We start from the raw sequence: 20,796 nt of genomic DNA on the forward strand, positions 1-20,796 counted from the left end.
ACCTGTGCTAGCATCCTAGAGAGTGGCAGGGCATGGCTCTAGGGAAAAGCCACCTCTCCAGCCGGCCACGGCTGCACAAAGCGGAGCCCGCAGGCCCCTAGCCCCCTGTGTGGGACTGCTCTTGTGCTGTAGGGACAGAAAAGAGCAACTGGTAATACCGCAGTTAGACAGAAAGACTTTACTTATGAACAAGATAGCAGCTAACAATTTAAGAAAGCTTGAGTGTCTCTCTGTGTGTGTGTATAAATAATTTGGAAAATAGCTGGCTGTTGTAAAATAAGCATTTTTATTTATCTGTAAAGTGCTGAGAAGTTTGTTTCTGGTGAATGCCTGTGAGGCTTTTTTTTTTCCTTCTTGCTATTCACCCAGTAAGTAAAAGTTGGTGCAACTAAAGCACACGGAGCCCCAGTTTCTCAGGCACCTGGACCTGAGGGCAGAGCACAGCAGGTGCCTTCCACTGGGGGCGGGAGATGGAGGGGACGCAGAGGGGCCAGCTGGGCCAGCACATGGGCAGCAGCACATCCATGGACAGCACCTCCGGACCCCCAAGAGAGGGAAGAGTGTGGAGAACAGGCTGAGACTTGAAGCATAGTTCCTACATCCATGTGGACACCACTCTACTGAACAGGAGACCGCAAGTACATCTGGAATTGATACTTGGCTCTAAATGGGGACTGAGTATTTGGTTCAAAGCAACGACTATTTGTAAAACAGTAGGTATTACCATGGCTAGAACATTAACTGTTAATTTTCCTTAACACGGACTGGGACTTGGTTACCATCTGGAGCACACCCAGCAGCCCAATTGCAAATCCCCAACTGCCCCGCTACGGGCTACCTGGCTGCTTAAATTGCTACACATTTTGTTTTGGAATTAAAAAATATAAAATATAAATAAAAGCAGTAAACTGGAGTCAAGGAAAGCTGCTACAAGAATGGTTAGTAAATCCCTACACTAGTGAACAGGCCTGGAGCTGGCCTGGGGCCCTCTGCCTTCACCGTGAACCAGTGGCAAAGAGAACGAAGGCCGAGCTCTGCTCTCCCCAGTGCCTCGGTGTGTCTGGGTGGGGTCTGTGATGGGAAGTGGGGGGCAGGTGGGCAGGAGAGTGCCCTCTCATATTGCACGTTCATTCTTCTCTGAGCAGTCTCTGCAGGGGTCCCGGTGATGCTGAGGGCTCTGCACACCACCCAGGTGCCAGCAGGTGCAGTGAACGGCTCTCTCTCCACCTGCCCTATGCACTGGGCAGTGGGATCTGCCAGACCATCACCGAGGACACCAGCTCCTCCTGGGGCTGCCTGGACTTCCTATGCACACGACGGTGGCCCTGGCCCCCACACACCACCAGGGCTGAGCTGGCCTTGGCCCTCTTGGATCGCTGCATCCTGTTCCCGAGGGAGGGGGCAGCATCCTTCAGGAGGTCGCAGGCGCTGCTGTCTTCGGACCTGTGCTCAAGCGAGCTGGAGCCGTGGGACAGGCTCAGGGACCCTGAGGAGGAGGACAGGTCACTCTTCTGAGTCACCATCCCTGGGGACTCTCCCAGCCAAACAGCTGTGGCTGTGTCCAGGCCACCCGGGCCCGGGCAGGGAGTGGGCCCCTCGTCAGGAGGAGCATTCTGGTCTTCGTCTGGGGCCTCTAGGCCAGGAGCTGGGCCTTCCCGGGCTCTGTCTCTTTCTCTCTGATGTGAAGCCGTGGCCATGACAATGAACTTGACAGGACCATGATGTGCATGGTAGGAGACCATGCCTCTTCCTGAGGAGAGGGCAACATTGTGGAAAGGGAAGAAAGCACAGGATATCACCCCACCATCACCCCCACCGGGCGGCAGCCATGCCAGCGTCGTTAGGTCACCTCTGCGTAACATTCCCACAGGAGTGCAGCTGACTTGAAGAAAGCCTGAAAATGAGTATCCATGAGCCAAGCATGGTAGTTTGTGCCCATAATCCTGGTACTCAGTTGGCAGGGACTGTGAAGGTTGAGGTTTGAGGACAACCGTGGGGGAAAACATTAGCAAGACTTCCCCCTGCCACACACCCACTTTAACCACAGAGTGGGCATGGTGGTTCCTGCAATCCCAGCTGGAAAAGGCAGAGGTAGGACTATAATCTTTAAAAAAAGTTTGGCCTAGTGGTAGAGTGCTTGCTTAGCATGCACAAAGACCTGTGTTCAATTCCTCGGTACCACAGACATAGAAAAAGTTAGAAATGGTGCTGTGGCTCAACTGGCAGAGTGCTAGCCTTGAGATAAAAGCCCAAGGACAGTGCTCAGGCCCTGAGTTCAAGCCCCAGGACTGGCAGAAAAAAAAAATAAGACTCTATAAAACGACTAGAGCCAAAAGGTCTGAGAGTTTGACTCAGGTGGAAGGGGAAGGGTGCCTAAGTAGTAACCCTCCAGTGCCATAAAAACAAACACAACAGCAAAACCTGAAGGTGATCACGTGAACAAGTATTCCTCAGCAGAAGTCATTCTGGTAACTCATTACCATGCGTCTCGAGTTATAAAACAGTCATTTCCAGCAGCAAAGGCAAAGCAGAGATCCGAACTGCTCTTTCTAGGAGATTGTAATGGAGTCTCACTGGACTCATGTTGCCCAGACTCCCACAGATCCTGGTCTGTGAGTCTCTCCCAGCTGACAGACACGCAGCGGGATTTAAGGTCACAGGCAGGGTCTTAGAAAGTTCTCCCAGCACTGGTCAACTGCCTGCTTCTTTCTATTAAGTACAGTGTCTGTGCACATGTGAACTCGGGGCCTGGGTGCTATCCTTTTGTTTTCTGCTCAAGGCTATTGCTCTGCCACTTGCCACAGCCCCACTTCTTCCCTTTGGTGGTTAACTGGAGATAATAAGAGTCTCATGGACTTGCCCGCCTGGGCCGGCTTCACACTGCAGTCCTCAGACCTCAGCCTCCTGGGTAGCTAGGATTACATCTGTGAGCCACCAGCTTCCAAAGCCCCTTCCTACCTCTAACTCTGAACACTCCGGCTCCTTCTACTCCCATGCTGTGAAGCTTCCTCCTACTTCCTGAGACAGCTGAGTGGGCGAGGGACTCTCACTCTGGGTGCCGGTGCATAGCTGCAGCAGCAGCAGGGAACAGCAGTGATCGCTGCCCAGGAGGGTACAGCTGAGTCCCCACCTCAACAGCAGCAAAGGAGACGCTCACCTCCACTGATGGAAACCACCAGGCAACAGTGACGGGGACAAGGAAATGTGTTCTCAAAATGAGACTCCTGAGACCACCCGTTTAGAAACAGGAAGAAAAAAAAAAAAGAACTGGCAGTTCAAATCCAATGGGCATTCGTGCTATTAAGATCTGCAGTATAGTAAACACAAACTGCTCCAGGGGAAGGCACACTGCCAGTCACTCACTCACTCACCTGTCACTTTGGGGATCCCCTGTAGTCGAGGGACCGGCAGGGCGACAACCACACCCAGGCTGGTACCTACCATCAGCAAGCCATGGCAGACAAGCAGGCTGGTCACAGACAGTCTCTGATGCCCTGGGGGTGGAACAGAGGGAAGGGAGTGTGGGCAGCAGTCCTGTGACAGAGCCTGAACTCAACGGCCAGGACAACCCCTCCTCCTCTCCCCGATACTTCCACTTCGATCCTCTTCATCCCTCCTTTCCTTCCCCTCACTCGATTTCTACCTCTGCAGACCCCCCACCCCTGGTGAACTCTAACTCACACACAGCTTCCGGCAGGCTCGCCCACCCTGGGGGCCTGCTCCTTGTCTGTTCTCGCCTACCTCAGGCCTCATTTCCCAGGATCCCACTGGACAGACACGGCTTAGGGTTAGGGTGCGGCCTGCAGTGCTCCCGCCCATACCTGGCAGCAGGCTGTGCACAGGGGCAGCAATGTTGATGTCCTGCAGGTGCTTGAGCGTTTCTGTGTGGAAGAGGCGGAGGGTGGAGCCCGAGGTGAAGGCGATCCAGATTCCAACGCCAGCCACGGCCATGTGGGAGATGACCATCCCTTCCTCCTGGTGGGCCTCCAGCTGGTTCTGGGGTGAAGAGGGGTCCTGGGCATCAGGCACAGCTGGAGCTCACGGCTCTGTGTGCAAAGCCTGCTAAGTAAGCCATGCAGCCACGCGTGCTGAGAACCATAGTGTCCAGCTGAAGCCCAGCTCCGGGAGTAGAGCAGGACCAAGGCCACGGCTCTAAAACCACACAGGACACCGCAGGCTCTGTCCTCAGTCTCCTGGAACAAGTCCGTCTTCGGAACTCATGTGAACTGCTAACCATCACAGATGATCTGAGGAAATGAGCGCACGGGGTCCACAGGAGACAGAGGACACGACACGCGCCCTGGCACAGCGAGGAGCCAGTTCTCCCTGTGACTCCGGATATGGGCCACAAGTCCTTCCCCAAGCCCATGGCCTGGGCTCTGGCCATCTGCCCTCAGTGCCCACGCCGCAGCGTCCGCAGGGCAACAGAGGGTGGGCTGGCCTTCCAGTGGCTAGCCAGCCTCTTCTGAGTCCTCACTGGATGATGTGAAATGACATGTCAGTCAAGCGCTAATTTCCCTTATGTTCTCGAGGATTCTATGTGCACAGTGTTTCCATTACCGAGCTAGGCAAACAGTGAGCCCTGATTCCCAGAAGGAAGCAGCTAGACCAGCCGGCACTGAGCTTTTCTGGTAAACCTAGGACTGCTCTTTGGCTCATGACCGCAGGAAAGCGGCATTTCACTTTCTGGGTGGAAAGCACGGGTGGCAGCTGCATCTCCTCTAGTCTGAGCAGGCCCTGAAGCGGCTCACCTCAATAGTGTGGGTCTCCATGCTGATCACGAACACCTGGCCTCCAGACGCGGCCCACAGCGTCCCCTCCGTCAGGAGCAGACTCCTCACGGGCAGAACACCAAGTTTAATCACCTTCTGAGGCTCTACATTCCAGGATCCATCTTAAAAGAAAATATCTCTTTTAATTTCATTTAACCATACACAGAGAAACAGGACCCTAGATCACCTTAAATAATATCAACTGTAATTTTGGTGCTTCAGCCTGATGGTGGGTGTACATGGGGTATGAATGAATGAACTCCACTTCAGCATGGTGGTCTAGCACAGCAGTGATACCACTGTGACAACCGGAGGGCCACCACCCCTGGGGGTCATGGCCAGGAGAAGTAGAGCTCCACTGACTATGACAGCCTTCTCTCCTCTCTGGAAGTCCAGGGAGCAATAGATGTTTTGGTCTAAGTTACGTCAAGGGACAGCAATAATGTAATCACTTTATATGAAGTATGAGTCACTAGCTTTGATACCATCAAACTTCCTTAAGCCTCTAAAAACACATTTTAAAGTGACTAGCATAACTATCCTAAAACTAGTTACGTTAACCCTTGAATTGTCAATAAACGGTTATTTCAGCCACCAAGCTTAAGAAGATGGCATGCCCACCGGAACACCAAAGCCCTGGACGTAGTAAAGTGCTCTATGCCCAAAGTGGGGAACGGGAACACTGGATTTCTGAATCATGAAGCTATTTATGAACAAACAAACCAGAAATGTACAGTCACTACAAGCTTTGACTCTTGTGGCATGCTTCTGATTTTAATTCCTTTCTTTTTAAGGGAGAAAGGGGAGGGTGCAGAAAAGAAGGGAGAAAGGATGAACAAATGCAATCATGCCATTCCGTACAGTTCAGTTTTAGTGGGGATTCTATGCTGTAGTCAGGCCAAACAATGTTACAGCCACAATGAACACTGAACAGAGTTTCATGTAGTATCTGCACCAGGTTTACTTTAGCATTATGATGTTCAGGAATACACACAGAAATGCAAGCATTAACTTACACGCGCACGCATGCCTACACAGGTGCACACAGGGACATCATCCCCCCCTCGTCCTCACAGTCACACATGTGTGAACACACGCACAGCTTTCCCTCCTGGTTCTCCCTGCTCTTTGTAGCCCTGCAGCCTCCACCGTGACGGGAATGTATAGGCTCAAGATGTGCAAGTTTTCTCTGACAGGTGCACGATCCTAAGGGCACAGCATGGCATGAAAATTTGGGTCTGAAGCTGGCTAAGGAAGAGTTTGAAAAATAATCACCTGAATCTTTCAAGAAGAAACCAGGCTTGGTGGCTGACCCAGCATTTGGAAGGCAGAGGCTGAAGGATTCTGAGTTCAAGGCTAGCCTCTACGTAGTGAGATGCAGTCTCAAAAAAAAAAAAAAAGTAACCCTCTCCAAAGAAAGGTTATTATACATGGGAGTGCACAAATTAATGTGAAGATAGAAAGTTCAGATTATGAAAGTCCTTGCACATATACCTTCCTCTAAGTTTAATCAAGGAAATAAAAGTAGAAACCGTTTAAGGCACAAGAAATAAGAAATGACTATCAGTGAAGGACCAGGAGAGTGGCCTAGTGGTAGAGTGCTCGCCTAGCACACATGAAGCCCTAGGTTTGATTCCCCAGTACCACATACTCAGAAAAAGCCGGAAGTGCTACTGTTGTTCAAGCGGCAGAGCACTAGTCTTGAGCAAAAGTGTCCAAGGACAGTGTCCAGGCCCTGAGTTCAAATATCACAACTGGCTAAATAAATAAATACTATCAGTGAATACATAGGAGTTTTGTTTGTTTTGTTTCTTTTTGTGTTTTGCCAGTCCTGGGCTTGAGCTCAGAGCCTCAGCACTGTCCTTGGACTTTCTCAAGGTTAGAGCTCTACCACTTGAGCCTCAGCACCACTTCTGGCTTTGTTCTATGTATGTGGTACCAAGGAATCGAACCCTGGTCTTTGTGCATGCTAGATAAGCACTCTACCATCAGGCCAGGAGTTTCTTTTTTAAACAGAAATATGTTCAAATTATACTTTGACAAATGAGAATACTAATCTAACTCAAGCAAACTACAACAAAGAGAATTTAAAAGTGCATGAAAACACATACAAAGCGCTGGCAGAAACAGACACCAGTGTGTGAATCCGCTGTGGAGCCTTGCTGGATTGCATTGGAATCATCATCATTTCAAGTTTCCAAATTATATATTCCTGTCTGCTGGACATGAAACCCTGCCATAACCTGTCCTGTGCCCTCTCTTGGATAGAAGCCTCTGCCTCCATTCAGAGCTCCTGTGTGCTTCGTCCTTTCTCTCTGCAGACTATGCCAACAATAGATGCTCAGACTCTGGATGCAGCTAACCGTCTATGAAGTCTCTGACCTGAGGGGCCTGAGGTATAGCTCTGGAATAGAGCATTTACCCAACATGCACCAAGGCCCTGAGCTTTATCCCCAGTACCATACACACAGAGACAGACACACCCACATACACACAAGAGCAGGTGCACCAAAAAAACTCTAAAACATTAAGTCATTGGTGGGCCAGGCTCAGTGGTAGAAATCTGAAACCTCAGTCACTCATAAGGAAACGATCTGAAAGGATGGCGGTTTGAGACTAGTGAGGGAAAAATGTTGCAGGGCCATAGCTCAACAAAAAAGCTAAGTGTGGCAGTTTGTCCCTGTACTCCCAAGCTTTACAGGCGACATAAGTAGGAGTCTCAAGGTCCAGGCTATCATGGGTGAAAATGTGAGACCCTACTTGAAAAATAACCCACATTAAAAAGTGTGGTGGCAGAGCGGTGGACCAGCAGGTATGAGGCCCTGAGGTCAAACACAGTACTGAATTGTATGACCTCCTAGGCTCTGAGCAGGTCTCCAGGCTGCCTGAGCATCTGGATGCCTGTCTGCTCAAGGTCTAGACACCATCTGGCCCCTACTGACTAGGATCATCTGGGAAGAACTGACAGAAACACTCACTAATATGGCCACCACCATCCTGCAGGGAGAGCCTGCACTGCACAGGGTACCTGGAAGGACCAGTCAGGGTCCAGGGGAGGTCCAGCCCTTTGCCGCACACACTGTATGTGTTAGATAAATGTGCCAGCTTCCTTACAAAGCCTGGAATGGGAAGGGGTGACACTGTCCAAAAAGAAACATACTCTGCCTGACTTATGAACTGTAACCCCTCTATACGTCACTCTTATAATAACAATAAAACAATTAAGAAAAAAAAACCAAAAAGCTTGAAAGGAGTGCCTTTCTTACTGGGTGATGAGAAAACACTTGGCTAAAAAATAATCTGACCAGTGGCTAGGAGTTTGGCCTAATGGTAGAGTGCTTATCTAGCATGCACAAAGGGTTCAATTCCTCGGTACCATATACATAGAAAAAAAAAATCTGTAAGTGGTACTATGGCTCAAATGGTAGAGCTCTCGCCTGGAGAAAGCCAAGGCCCTGAGCTCAAGCCCAGGACTGGCAAAATCATCATCATCATCATCATCATCATCATCATCATCATCTGACGAGAGCCACACGGTGGCTTATGCTGTAATCCTAGCTACTCAGGAGTCTGAGATCTGAAGATCAAGGTTCAAAGCCAGCCTGGGCACTAAAGTTCCTGAGACTCCAATTAATCACTAGAAAACAGGAAGTGGGGCTGTGGCTCAAGGGGTAGGGTGGTAGCCTTGAGCTGAAGAGCTCAGGGACAGCACCAGGCCCAGAGTTCAAGTCCCACAACCGACAAAAAAAAATTAAAAATAATAATCTGACCAGGAAAGCACTGGAACTCTCTAGCTACACACATTAGAATGCACGCCTGAGGAAGCAACTGCTTAGGCCTGGGCCTAGTAAAGAGTCATGCACAGGAGCCATGCTGAACAAGGAGCAGAGGAGAATGGCACCCCTGCTCAGTAGACATTCGCGTAGTCCAGCCACTGGGACAGGGTGCTGGGAAGTTGGAAGGGGCAAAGAAAATAGATAAACAGAAATATTAAAATGGAATGGGAGGTCTGCAACCAAGACCAGTCACAGAGAACAGAAATGGCGGTGAGGTGAAAGAGGGTGAGAAGCCCCCAGGCAAGGTCCACCTATGGCATTTGTGATGGGAAGGAAAAGGAGGCGATGCATACTACCAGTGCCAGGGACCAGCAGGTCCACAGAGAAGTGTGCATGCAGGCGGCCAGACATCCCTGAACTCTTCCACAGGGTGCACACAGGGCCGGGGAACACGCCCCTAGGGCCCTCTTAGGGCCACGGAAGTAGAACCAGGAGGCCCTCAGAGGTGAAGAGGTCCAGGGCAAGAGGCTCCTGTAGGCCAAAGGGTAAGCTGGTACACACCTCCCACAAGGGTGCACAGGGTTCTGGGGAGACAGGATATTACTTTAAGCCACGCTGGTGGCTCAGGGGGAAGGCAAATACTAGAAAAGGAACTGGTGGGAATGCAAAGAGGAAATAAACGTAGGGCATTACAGAAGCTGGGGCAGGAGAGGGTGATCTGGAGCTGGTAGACAGCTGGGGTCCTGGAGGAGGGGAATGGAAGCCCAGCCACTGTCTTCTACCACATGGAAGGGTGAGGGGGCTTTTCACCCCACTTTGAAATCCAGGACACAGTAGGAAGGTTGGAACCTGGAAACAAACATCCCACAAAGCAGGGATGCTGAACCTCACAAGAATTGAGAACAGCACTGTCCACCACTACCAGTACAGCTCCTCCATGCCTGCGACAAGTAACGAGGGACAGCGAGCAGCCTGCGCCTCCGTGTATCTGCGTTGGGACAACCAGGTGGCAGGCAGAGAGCCATGGCTGGGAGAACAATCCCGAGATGCCACAGCAGGACTTCAGGCAGTCTCAGCATCAGGAAAGACCTCGGGAAGGCCAGTTAGATACCATGGCAGTGTGAAGAGAGGACTGGAGCGAGAGATGAGCTGCTCCACATGGTGGAGCAGGCAACCATATTCAGGAAAACTGTGTCAGGAGCGGCAGGCTGGTACGTGCAGCGGACATGAAGCACGACTCCTGGCCAGCTGTTCCGCAAGGCCACCAGGCTCCCTCTGCACAGGGCAGAAGAACCAGCCTTGTGCAAGTGGGGAGGGGGGGAGGATGGGGTGAGGAGGGTGGAAAGGGAAAGGCCACAAGGGCTGCAACCGAGTGTCCAAGAGCATGTATGAATGAGCATGTGGAGGGCCAGGAGGGTGAGAGCCAAAGATTCAGAGCTATGTTCACATGAAATCCAGTTCCTGTGGAGTGGAGAAAGGCCCCCAGAGACGGACTTTGGAAGTCACTTCCTGTGTGTCCATCATCGGCTCTGGGGAAGGAGAAAGTGACACAGGTCTAGAACCTGGGTGACAAGTGCTAAGAGGAGGAGACACTGACATCACACCCCTCCCCAGGCCCCAGGAACAACCAGTTACCTGCAGCCTTGGTGTAGCTGGCCACTGAGCCATTGACCAAGCCCGCATACAGGCCCTGTGGTGAGCAGGCCAAGCTCATGACGGTGGACTTCTCAGGAGTGAAAAAGTGCTGAAGTCTCACTTTCTTGGAGCCTTGACTGCTTTTATAAATGGAAATGCTTTAAAAGAAAAATAGAAGTGAACCAGGGCACTGCTCCCCGAGCAGCCCAGAGCAGCGTGTTTCAGTGCCCTCAAATCTCACCCTACTTCCTCCCTCTTTGCCCATCCTTTTCTCCCTGACACATGCTTGCATACATCTGTACCCATTCTAATTGCTTCTTTTTCCTCTTCCTCCTCCTCTTCCTCCTCCTCCTCCTCTTCTTCTCCTTCTTTTTCCAGTATAGGGATTGAACTCAGGGCCTTGTGCTGGCTTAGCTGGTGCACTGCCACATGGGCCACACCTCCAGCTTTGCTTTCTGCTTATTTTTAGAGAAAGAACCTATGGAACTTCCTACCTTCACTAGCCACAAACTATAAACCCCCTCCAAATATCAACCTCCTGAATGGCTAGGGCTAGCATTATAGTTCCGAGTCATCAATACCCAGAATATTCTCATATTTTAAATAGAAATGTTAAGTTACATGAAAAATTAGTTCTTCTTACACATTCTGGAACACCTTACATTTCCTTTGAATAATGTCAATGTTTAACATGGCTATATAGATACAGTTATGTTTTCTGGACTTTCAGAAATAATGTACATTTTGTGTGTATGCTGGTCCTAGGGTTTGAGCTCAAAGCCTGGGCATTGTCCCTAAGCTTTTTTACTCAAGATTAGTAATCTACCATTTGAGCTACAGTCTCACTTCTGATTTTTTAGTGCCTAATCAGTGATAAGAGTCTCAGGGACTTTCCTGCTCAGGCTGGCTTCAAACCACAATCTTAGATCTCAACCTCCTGAGTAGCTAGGATTACAAGCATGAGTCATGGGTGTCGAGCAGAATGATGCACTTTTAAGAAGCAGCAAAAAAAAAAAAAGAAAGATTCACTCTGGAAGTAATAGCATAGTAAGAAACTCTCTTAAAAACAACAACAACAACAACAACAACAACCCAACAACTATCATGTCTCTTTGGGGATTCCTAAAACAATTCCTGTGGCCCTGATGAACTGGTAATTCTGAGCATAAGGATCCTAACACCCCCTGCCCGCCCCCCACTTACATCTCATATCCTACATGGATTGCCTGCTTTTGTTTGGATACATGCTCTGGACAGGCACGATCCCTGCCACACTGAAACATTCTGTACCTTCCTTCTTCTGTGCCCAGACAGATGGTGGGCACATCAGAAGACCTGGTGGCCATGGCCTCAGGGTCTGGGACTGTGGGAGGCCCTTGGGGTTGCTCCACGGGGACATACACCATGCAGAGGATGCGTGAATCCACATTGAAGCATTCGATGACTTTGGGATTGGAGTTGTGAAATGACACAATGGCAATCTGGCCCATCTGACTGCTACAGCTTCCAATCTGAATCAGCAGGTTAAGAGGGAAAAACACAATGAATAAATTCATACCCTTACAACCTAATTTTCATATGAAAATCAACACACAGAAAAACTGAATCTGCTAATAGCACCCCTTTGTGTTTTCAACGTACAAGGCCAGCCACATCCAGAAGAGGGAAAGTCTCTATGATTTCACTGTTCCAACAATCTTCCTATTAGTTATGTAGTCATCTTTAGAATCAATCCAATCTGCATAAATTTTCAATGGGAAAGAGTACAAACACATCCCACACTTTCTCTAAAGGGGCTCAGCTCCCTCTCCTGTTCAGAGATCAGTCAGGTAAAGCCCGTGGTAGACTGATTCTTTGTGAATCTGCCCTAAAGCAAGTTAAGAATCTTACCCACAGGAAGCCACGTGTCACAGAATCTGGCTGACTCTCATTATTTAGGTAAGGCTCAGGGTTGTAAGCAGCACATTCAATCTAAAACAGAATAAAATATTCACATATAAAATGGAACTTGGGCTTAAATACTACATAACATCCTAAAGTAATGATGTTGCTCATTATCTAGCCAGAAATTTCAGATATCAACTTAACACAGATTAAAATAGGAAGAGAGAGGGGGCTAGAGGAATGGCTCAAGTAGTAGAGCACTGTCGGTCAAATGCAGGGCTCTGAGTTCAAACTCCAATACATCAAAATATTAAATTAATAATAATATTAATAAAATAGGAAGGATGAAAGATTAAAAGCATAGCTATCCTTTGTGTTCACAGGGAATTGATTCTAGAATTCTCCAGAGTTAAAGCCTATTGTTCATATACAGTGGTATAGCATTTGCACAAAGCCTGCATATATGTTCCAGAACATTTTAAATCAGCTCTAGGTACCTTATAATACCTAATCTGTCCACTATGTAAATGGTTATACTGCCTCGATGAGGAAATTAGGACAAGAAACATCTATCTTTCCGGTAGACACCATCTTTTTTCTCCACGTTTGTCTTTGGCTGGGTAGAGATGTCCACGGCTCAGGAGGGAACAGTGATATAAAGCACCAATTATACAGGTCTTAGAAGTTAATGTTTTAGTGGTGAGCTTCTTCTAATAGATCCCGGCTCTGAGACGTCATGGTGTGCTCATGGAGACCATGGAAAAGCCCACTCAGAGATCAGGAATGAGAAACAGTAACACTGACTTATTTCCTCTGGCCATTGATATCACCAGGCACTGGCCTGGGGGCCGGGGTACGGGGGGGAGGAGAGGAGGTGGAGGAAGAGGAAATGGGGGTCAGCTCTGGGGACATACAGAGGAAACCCCGGAGAGGAAACAACTTTGGGAGAGTGGGCATGCTGCACCAGGCAGACCCAAGCCTGGAGGCCTCTTTGTGGAAACAGATGTCTAAGTCAGGCATGAGAAAGGCAACTGAGTTGAGCTTGCCTCCAGGGTGGCCAACCTGTAACAGAACCACAGTGAACTGCAGCAACATCACCTCAGTGAGCCTTCTGGGGTAACAAGAAGGGTCCAGGCATCGGGCAGTGTCTGCGCCTCCAGTGGGCATCAGCGAGGGTGTCAGAGCCTCCCCTTGGCTTCAGAGAACAGCAATTCCGACTATTTTTAAATTGGTTTCCTCATGAGAAATAGTTACTGTGCCTCCCTGGAAAGGCAAGATACACACAGAGAGAAGGTGCTGCCCTGGGACCCTCACCTTGAACTCGGGCTGCTTGGCAACCATCACAGGCATGTGTCCCACAAGGAGAGGGTGCGTCTCCTTCTTAGTCTGGTTCCCGTCATCATCCACACAGAACCAGCCCAGGTGGTTCTCCTCCTCTGTGAAGACATGCAGACAGCAAGGCTGGCATTAACTACTTTCAGAAGCAGCAGTCTGGGGCCAAAGAAGAGGATGGCCCAGACATCCTACTGCTTAAGACACAGAGGGTGGGGCCCCTTCTGAACAGGTGAGCTGTACACTTCCGCTTCACTTTAGACAGCAGCAGGATCCATGTCTGTGTGGCACTGCACAGCTCTGCCACCCCCTACCCTGGCTATGTGTCAACACCACAAGCCCATTTCCTATGACCCTTTCCCCATTTTCAAATTCGTGGATGTCCTGAGAGAGTCATGCGGTAGCTGATGATGAATGTCAGTGTAAATGGGTGAGAGAGGCCTGGGAGGTAAATATACCTCTGAGTGTATCCGAGAAGTTTCCAGAAACGAGTAGATCATGAGAGAACTGACCAATTGAGTAGTTTAACCCATGGATGTATTCAAAACCTGAACAGACAATGAGGCGGTACAACTGTGAAAAGTGGGGTCCCCTGGAGGAAGCTGGGCAGTTTCTGGGATTTCCTCCACTCTGCCTCCTGTCCATGATGTGACCTGCTCATTCTCAGCCTCCCTACCACGATGGGCTGAAACCTCCGAAACCATGAGCAAAACAGAGCTTTCCTCTTCTGTTTATAGCAGGCATTTTGTCACAACCACTAAAGCTAACACACATGGTTGTAGTGCTATGGGATTAGAAAGTAAGAAGTCAACAAAACCAAGACATTTTTGTTACCAAAGTAAATAATCACAATCTTCATATTTAAGATGGATCAAGGATAAGCTACTTAATTTATCATTATTATCATGTAATCCTTGCTCTTTGGACTGCATACCCTCCTCTTTTTCAGTAAGTCCCTTTGAACCTAACTCCATAAACCATTACTGTACGCAGGGAAAAGGAGCAACATTCAAATCGGAAGGCTCCCACTAAATGGTGAAAGCCCCGTTTTCTCCATTCTCTCTCTCTCACTCACTCACTCACTCACTCAGGGACAATCAACACTCGAATGCTAATTCTTCTGCTTTATTCTCATGTAACATTTCAGATTGTCTACACTTAAGAGGTTTCGTGTATGTGCACACACATACACCACCCCCGCCTCCCGACACACACACACAACCTCTCAGTATACTGGGTAATAAGACTGTATGCGAAATGAAATAAATAACAGCACATAAAGGCCAAAAGGACAGAGGAAAAATAATCAATCCCCTTCCCCCACAACGAGGCCACAGGACTCACTCTACAGAGTCCTGTGTGTCGAGGGAGGGAGGGAGGGTGTACAGTGACCTGGTCCCCTGGAGACCGACCTTGAGCTCCTGACCAGGACCAAGACCTTGAGCACCCATGCCCGTGCTCTTCAGTCCCATCAGAAGCCACACATTCGTCCATGCGGCTCCTGGACTGTAACACAAACTTGCATGAGGGAAATAAACTATTCCAGCGGGTGAAGGGAGGAATCACTTCTGAGTTTTCTCCTTAGCCTTGACTTTGCCCTTACAGGTACCCATGTGCTCGTGTAGAGAAGAGCTCTTCAAGGACCCTGCAATGGACACGGCTTCCTGAACCCCACCTCAATTACCTTGAACAGACCACGTCTTACCCAGGGCAAGTTTGGCCATCTGCAAGTTGTTGATCCAGGACTCTTTGATAGCAGGGGTGAATGTATTGAACACAGCTGTAAAAAATGTAGGTCGCCCAGACCTGCCAGAAACAAGACAAGCACACACTTTACACACTGTGCCTACAACACAACTACGTCACAGTCCCCTCTCCTCACAGAAGGACCACAGGACCCACTAGAGTCCTGGCCATGCAGCCCTGCCCTGCTCTGCTCTGCATGTCAGGGGAGGGTGGGCACACAGGCTGAGATGCGCAGTGACCTGGGTGCCTTGGAGACCAACCCTACCAGGGCCTTGAGCTCCTGACCAGGACCAGGACCTTGAGGACCCATGCCTGTGCTCTTTAGTCACACCAGAAACCAACTTCAACCAATATAGTCATCAAGAGAAGACAACACATATGACAGCGCTGTTACTGACTTGTCCTGCTTCCCTGGGAGCTGTAATTGAATTCTACAGCGATCAGCAGCTCTAATTTCATCTTCCTTCTTCAAAATCAGTCTCTGTAAACCTGATGTCCAGTCATGGGCTACTGATTGATTCAAGTTCTACAAAAGAAATACATATTCATAGTTAAGTGCTTATAAAAATATTAAGGATGAGAAATAGCAAAACTGTAACATGAAAATTTCAGGAAGATACAAAAATACTCATATATGAGGATAAAAAGAAACACTGATCAGGCTAACCATGCCTAGTTAAGACATCTCCTTCTTTCTGGTCAATTCTAGGGCTTGAATTCAGGGCCCCGTGCTCTCACCTGGCTACCACTTGAGCTACGGCGTCACTTCCAGCTTTCTGGTGGTTAATTAGTCGTAAGTGTCCCACAGAGTTTCCTGTGTGGGCTGGCTGCAACCCGGCTGGGGTGAAGGGTGTGAACCTCTGCTGCCCAGCCACTCACGGCTTTTATGAGTTTCGTAAGACTTGCTTGCCTAGGCTGCCCCCCAAGTGTGACCCTCAGATCTCAGGCTCCTGAGCAGCTAGGATTGCAGGCACAAGCCACCAGTGCCCAGCTTGCAGCCAAGACATCTCCCAGTCAAGAACTGCACTCAAGAGTTTTTGGAAAACGAAGAGACGCTATAATGAAATAAGTTTCATCTTAACCAAAACAAGAGAAGGCACATCAGAGCAATTTTTAAAGGCATCTGAAGTTTAACCTCTCATAAAGCTTAGAGACTTAATCACAGGTTCACACACAGTTAGGAGGAAAAGCAACTTAAAATTAAACTGCCTGGGCATTACCTGATAGTTTCCCTTAAGGTTTCCTATCAGCTGAGCGATCTGACCAACCACATTGAGATCATACAGCAAGTCTTGCAGATCTTGATATAGCTGTCCTGGTCCCATGTAAACTTTGTCTAAAAATGAGGAAAAAAAAAAGAAGAAAGCCCAAAGCCTCTTACTTTAATGCTTGGGAAACACTAAATTCTAGTTTGTGTCCCCCCCCACCAAAAAAACCCCAAAACCCAAAAAACAAAACCTTACTGATGATCCACTAGTTTGTAGTCAAACTGTTTGTCAGAGCTAGGTTCCATGTCCCTAGCTACTTGAGAGGCCCAGCTGTGTATTTCTAGATACTCGAGAGGCTGGAATTAGGAAAGCTGTGGTCCAAGGCCAATTAATGGAGGAGAACTTCATTCCTGAAGAGTGGGGTGGGGGAGAGGCAGGTGATGCAGGTACAGAGGTAAAGAGGGAGAGGTGGGGTGAAAGCCCTCAATCAACCCAGAACTGGGCCCACGGCCATGTATCTGCTACCCTGGCTAGGATGGCAAGCCTAGGACGGGCAGATGCAATTCAAACACGTGCTCAGGCGAAGCTGCTAGATCTGCCTCGAAAATAACCAATAGACTTTGTGACCTGGCATATTGTATATACATTTATGTGTTTATCTGAAATAGGAAGGGGAAGGGGGAAAACAAGATGATTGGGAAGGGGTGGAGATGGGGGAGGGAAATGGGGACAAAAACATGAGAGGGGGCATCAACGTGTGAGAAACAATGCACCTACTATCTGGCGAATATAACTGTAACCCCACTCTACATGGCAATAAAAAAAAAAAAAAACCAGCAAAAACCAGGATTGGAGGTGTGGCTCATGGTAGATGACCCCCCTAAGGCAAACACAAGGCTGAGTTGAAACCCCTGCACCATCAAATGCAAACAAAGTGATAAAGAGCTCATTTCCAGGTATACAGTTGCCAGTTTAAAGTGTTTTAAATTCTGTGAGTCAGGTTCTTTGTTGCAAGGCTGGCACACAATGGCTCCACATCTCTCTCTGGCTTTTCCCACGAGCACTGCCTGTTTCCATGGAAATACTTGTAACTGGCTGGGAAATCCAGGGTGTCAGCTGAATAGAATTCAATGTGACAAATGAGGAAGGGGGTTGTAAGGCCAAGCCAACAGAAACACCACCTGCAGCACCCAGGATGGAGCATATTCTCAGGCATCCCAGGAGCTCCATGACCTGGGGAGACAAGGCAACCATCGATGACCCCTGAAAGGTCTTCTCTGCTAGCTGAGGGACACTGGGGCCAGAGGTATCTGCAGGACAGAAAGGGGGTGAGGACAAGGGCTCTGAAGCAAGGCTATGAATGGTAGTATCTGCTTGTAATTCCAGAGCTAATTCTAAGGCCAGCCCAGGCCACAAAGAAAGACTCTATCTTTAAAGGGGGGGAGGGAGGGAGAAAGAGGGAGAAAAGGAGCCAAGCACCAGGGGCTCTAATCTGTAGTCCTAGCTACTCAGGAGGCTGAGATCTGAGGATCATAGTTCAAAGCCAGACTGGACAGGCAAGTCCATGAGACTCAGCTCCATTAACTACCAAAAACATTGGATAAGGAGCTGTGGCTCAAGTGGTAGAGTGTTAGCCTTGAGAGAAAAAGCTCAGGGGTAGTGCTTGGGCCCTGAGTTCAAGTCCTAGGACCAGCACAGAAAAAGAGGGGGGATAAACACAAGCAGGAATGAAGGAGCACTTAGCTCCTGGAAGAGGGTAAGGGGAGATGTGGTGTGTACGTATAAGGAGATGATGAGGGGTTGAGCTACAAAGAGGAAATGTAGGGAACAGGTTTAAAGAGATGCAGGGATGTGTGTAAAGGGGAGATACAGCATGCAGGGGTAAAGAACAGATGCAATGTTCAGGTGCAAAGGGCAGAGATAACCCGAGTCGAAACTCAGTGTCACCAAAAAACGTTCATTCCCATGAGAACTAAAGTACGTAGGAAGTGAGCTGTGTGGAGCAGAACCTGATGACCCACCCTCCCGGCAAAGAGCTAAGCCTCTCCACAATGACCTGAAGCTCCTGCCAGAAGTAAAGCTGCCACTACACAAAGACTGCAGCAACCTGTAGTCATTCAGTACAAAACCCTCTCGTGGTACACACCCAGCCAGGTCTTAGGGTTACTGGCTAGCAATTTCAAGGACTGAGACAGGTTGTCAGAGACCTTCCATGGTCCAGGTCTGGGGAACACACCACACAGGGATGGTTGAGTCATTGCATCTAAGCAGATGGCACAAGCACAGATTTAATGTAGGTAGGCTCTAGATTCTGGCAAAATCTAAATTGCGCCCCCCAGTGCCTCAACTTCTCCCCCGCTGCCCAGCACAGTGCTAAAGAGGACAGAAGGTATGAGGGGCACTGCTAAGTCCTGCTAAGATCTCATCCTTGAAGTACAAACGTGGCAAAGAAGCTGGCAGGGCCTCTGCATGCTGACAGACCCACACCTGTGGTGTCTCTACCTCTAATGCACACAGGGCTGTCCCCCAGAGCCTGTGACAACAGAGGAGCACCCCATCTCCTGCAGGCTATTCCACACCTTTTACCTGCCAGTCAGAAGCTGGGGTAGGGGTTTGAGCCACTGTCTGTCTGATTAGGACCCAGCCCGGGCATGAGACTCACACAGGAATCCCTACTGCCCACCCCTCGGGGGTGGGGGAGCGAGGCACTAGGTACTGTCCCTGAGCTTTAGAGTGCTCAAAGCTATCACCTCAGTCCATAATTACACTTTTATCTTATTTGGGGGGGGGGGAATGTAGTTAATTAGAGATGAAGAGTCTTGGACTTTTTGTTAGTTCTGGCTTCAAACTACAATCCTTAAATCTCAGCCCCTTGACTACAGGCAATAGCCACCAGCTCCTGGCTATAAAATATTCTTTAAATTGCAAAAACCAGAAAAAAATAACACATGGATAGATATTAATATGGTGCTGTATTTGCTTCAGATGCCAGTTTTTTTGGGGGGAAAGCCCCCAACCCCCCAAATCAAAATAGTGTTAATGTACAAGTTACCCACACCTCTCACGCTCTGAGTTATATCTCTACAACTGCTTTGAGAGCCACAACTCCAGCCTGAGGCTGGCCCTGTATCTTGTTCTCCTATACAATTATCTTGCCTGACAGAGCACAGCCATGCCTTTCTGTTCCTGTCTTACTTTTAAGGGTTCTGTAACGAATGACAAAGTAATAGGACTGTTACAAAACCGAATGCTCAACATCTGCACAGACAAGTGAGTGAGTGCTTTTTAAAATTCCTTGTACTCAGTTTCCTATATGTTGGCAGTATATCTGGGAAGTATTTATAATGCTGGTAACGAGATTCTCCTGAGACCCTGAGGTGCCATCCTGTCTGATAAGTCATCTCCCCCTCTTGCTTCACGAAGGGCCCTGGAGAATGAGGTTGGGCCATGTCTCAGTCTTCCCCAGGGTCTATGCTTAAGACACCTTACAAGGCAGGGGTGCTGTGCTGTTTACTTACTGAAAATCAAGGCCTTGAGGATCAGCAGGAAGTCTATAGGAAGAAAAGATTACCCTAAGATGGAATACAGACACAAGAAGTGACACCAGGACCAGATGGTTCATGGTCAGTGCAATGTACAAAGTAAAAGTCAGGTGAATGTACAAAATAAAAGTTACTTAGTAAAACTAACTTTAGGGACTCTAGAAGCTTAAACCAACTCATAGGTCCCCTGGAGGATCACGGGTCACCCATTCCCCAGCCCTGGGAAAGGAGTAAAGTTTAAGCTGTAACTCAGCAAGGCTGACAGGCACAAACCCTGCTTCTGGAACAAGGAACTTGGCAGGCCCCACCCCCGATGATTCAGGCTGAGCCCAGCCTCACCCAGTGGCACCTGCTGGGTTGCTAGGCAATGACGCCCACAACCTGCTTCCAACACCAGGCAACAGACCAGTTACAGTCATTGCAACAGCAGAAGAGTCACATGAGCAAACAGGGAGAACAGGAACTTCTAGCTAGCTTCTCAAAATGATTCTGAGCGCTAGAACACTGAAGGGGAACCAGATCAGGCTGTGCAGGCCGAGGGAGCGCCGGCAGCACAGCAGGCATGTGGCTGTGGGCGGACCCAGGTCTCCCGTGCAGTCCAGAGGGATCCCATCAACACTAGAGACTTGCACCAGCTCATCTACTAACCTGCCGCCAACGGCATGTGGACAGTTCATGCATTCATGTTCTCACCTTACAAGCAGGCCCAACGCTTGCACCAATTCTAAATGCTAGCGAGCACTGCCTATTCTCGACGGCTGGATAAAGCCCCCAGAAAAATTAGGCTTGGGTTCTATCCCTCAGGAATTAGAAAACTTGAACTAAACCAGAAAAATGCAGTTTATTTTCAAAAGTATTTTAAATCTACATGGTGTTTTAAAGACCCCTCACTCCACAGCTG

At 48.9% G+C, this 20,796-nt stretch overlaps 1 protein-coding gene across 6 annotated transcripts in view; it reads right to left on the reverse strand.

Moving 5' to 3' along the window:
• Nucleotides 1-497: 497 nt before the first annotated feature.
• The window catches only part of Arhgef10 (Rho guanine nucleotide exchange factor 10), a 56,821-nt gene continuing 36,522 nt past the window's right edge, over nucleotides 498-20,796 (reverse strand). For all 6 annotated transcript variants that reach the window (XM_090353710.1, XM_090353706.1, XM_090353709.1 and 3 more), the window contains 11 exons: nucleotides 16,366-16,481; nucleotides 15,544-15,671; nucleotides 15,105-15,205; nucleotides 13,382-13,503; nucleotides 12,074-12,154; nucleotides 11,474-11,694; nucleotides 10,184-10,341; nucleotides 4,752-4,894; nucleotides 3,822-3,996; nucleotides 3,372-3,494; nucleotides 498-1,750 (listed from right to left, as the gene is read on the reverse strand). In XM_090353710.1, the coding sequence (XP_090209836.1) occupies nucleotides 1,233-1,750; nucleotides 3,372-3,494; nucleotides 3,822-3,996; nucleotides 4,752-4,894; nucleotides 10,184-10,341; nucleotides 11,474-11,694; nucleotides 12,074-12,154; nucleotides 13,382-13,503; nucleotides 15,105-15,205; nucleotides 15,544-15,671; nucleotides 16,366-16,481 (1,886 nt within the window). In that variant the 3' untranslated portion in view covers nucleotides 498-1,232. The remainder of the gene's footprint in view (nucleotides 1,751-3,371; nucleotides 3,495-3,821; nucleotides 3,997-4,751; nucleotides 4,895-10,183; nucleotides 10,342-11,473; nucleotides 11,695-12,073; nucleotides 12,155-13,381; nucleotides 13,504-15,104; nucleotides 15,206-15,543; nucleotides 15,672-16,365; nucleotides 16,482-20,796) is intronic.

This window comes from Megascapheus bottae, chromosome 20 (genome assembly GCF_031878675.1).
Source record: "Megascapheus bottae isolate mThoBot1 chromosome 20, mThoBot2.hap1, whole genome shotgun sequence".
In the NCBI taxonomy this organism is placed as follows: domain Eukaryota; kingdom Metazoa; phylum Chordata; class Mammalia; order Rodentia; family Geomyidae; genus Megascapheus; species Megascapheus bottae.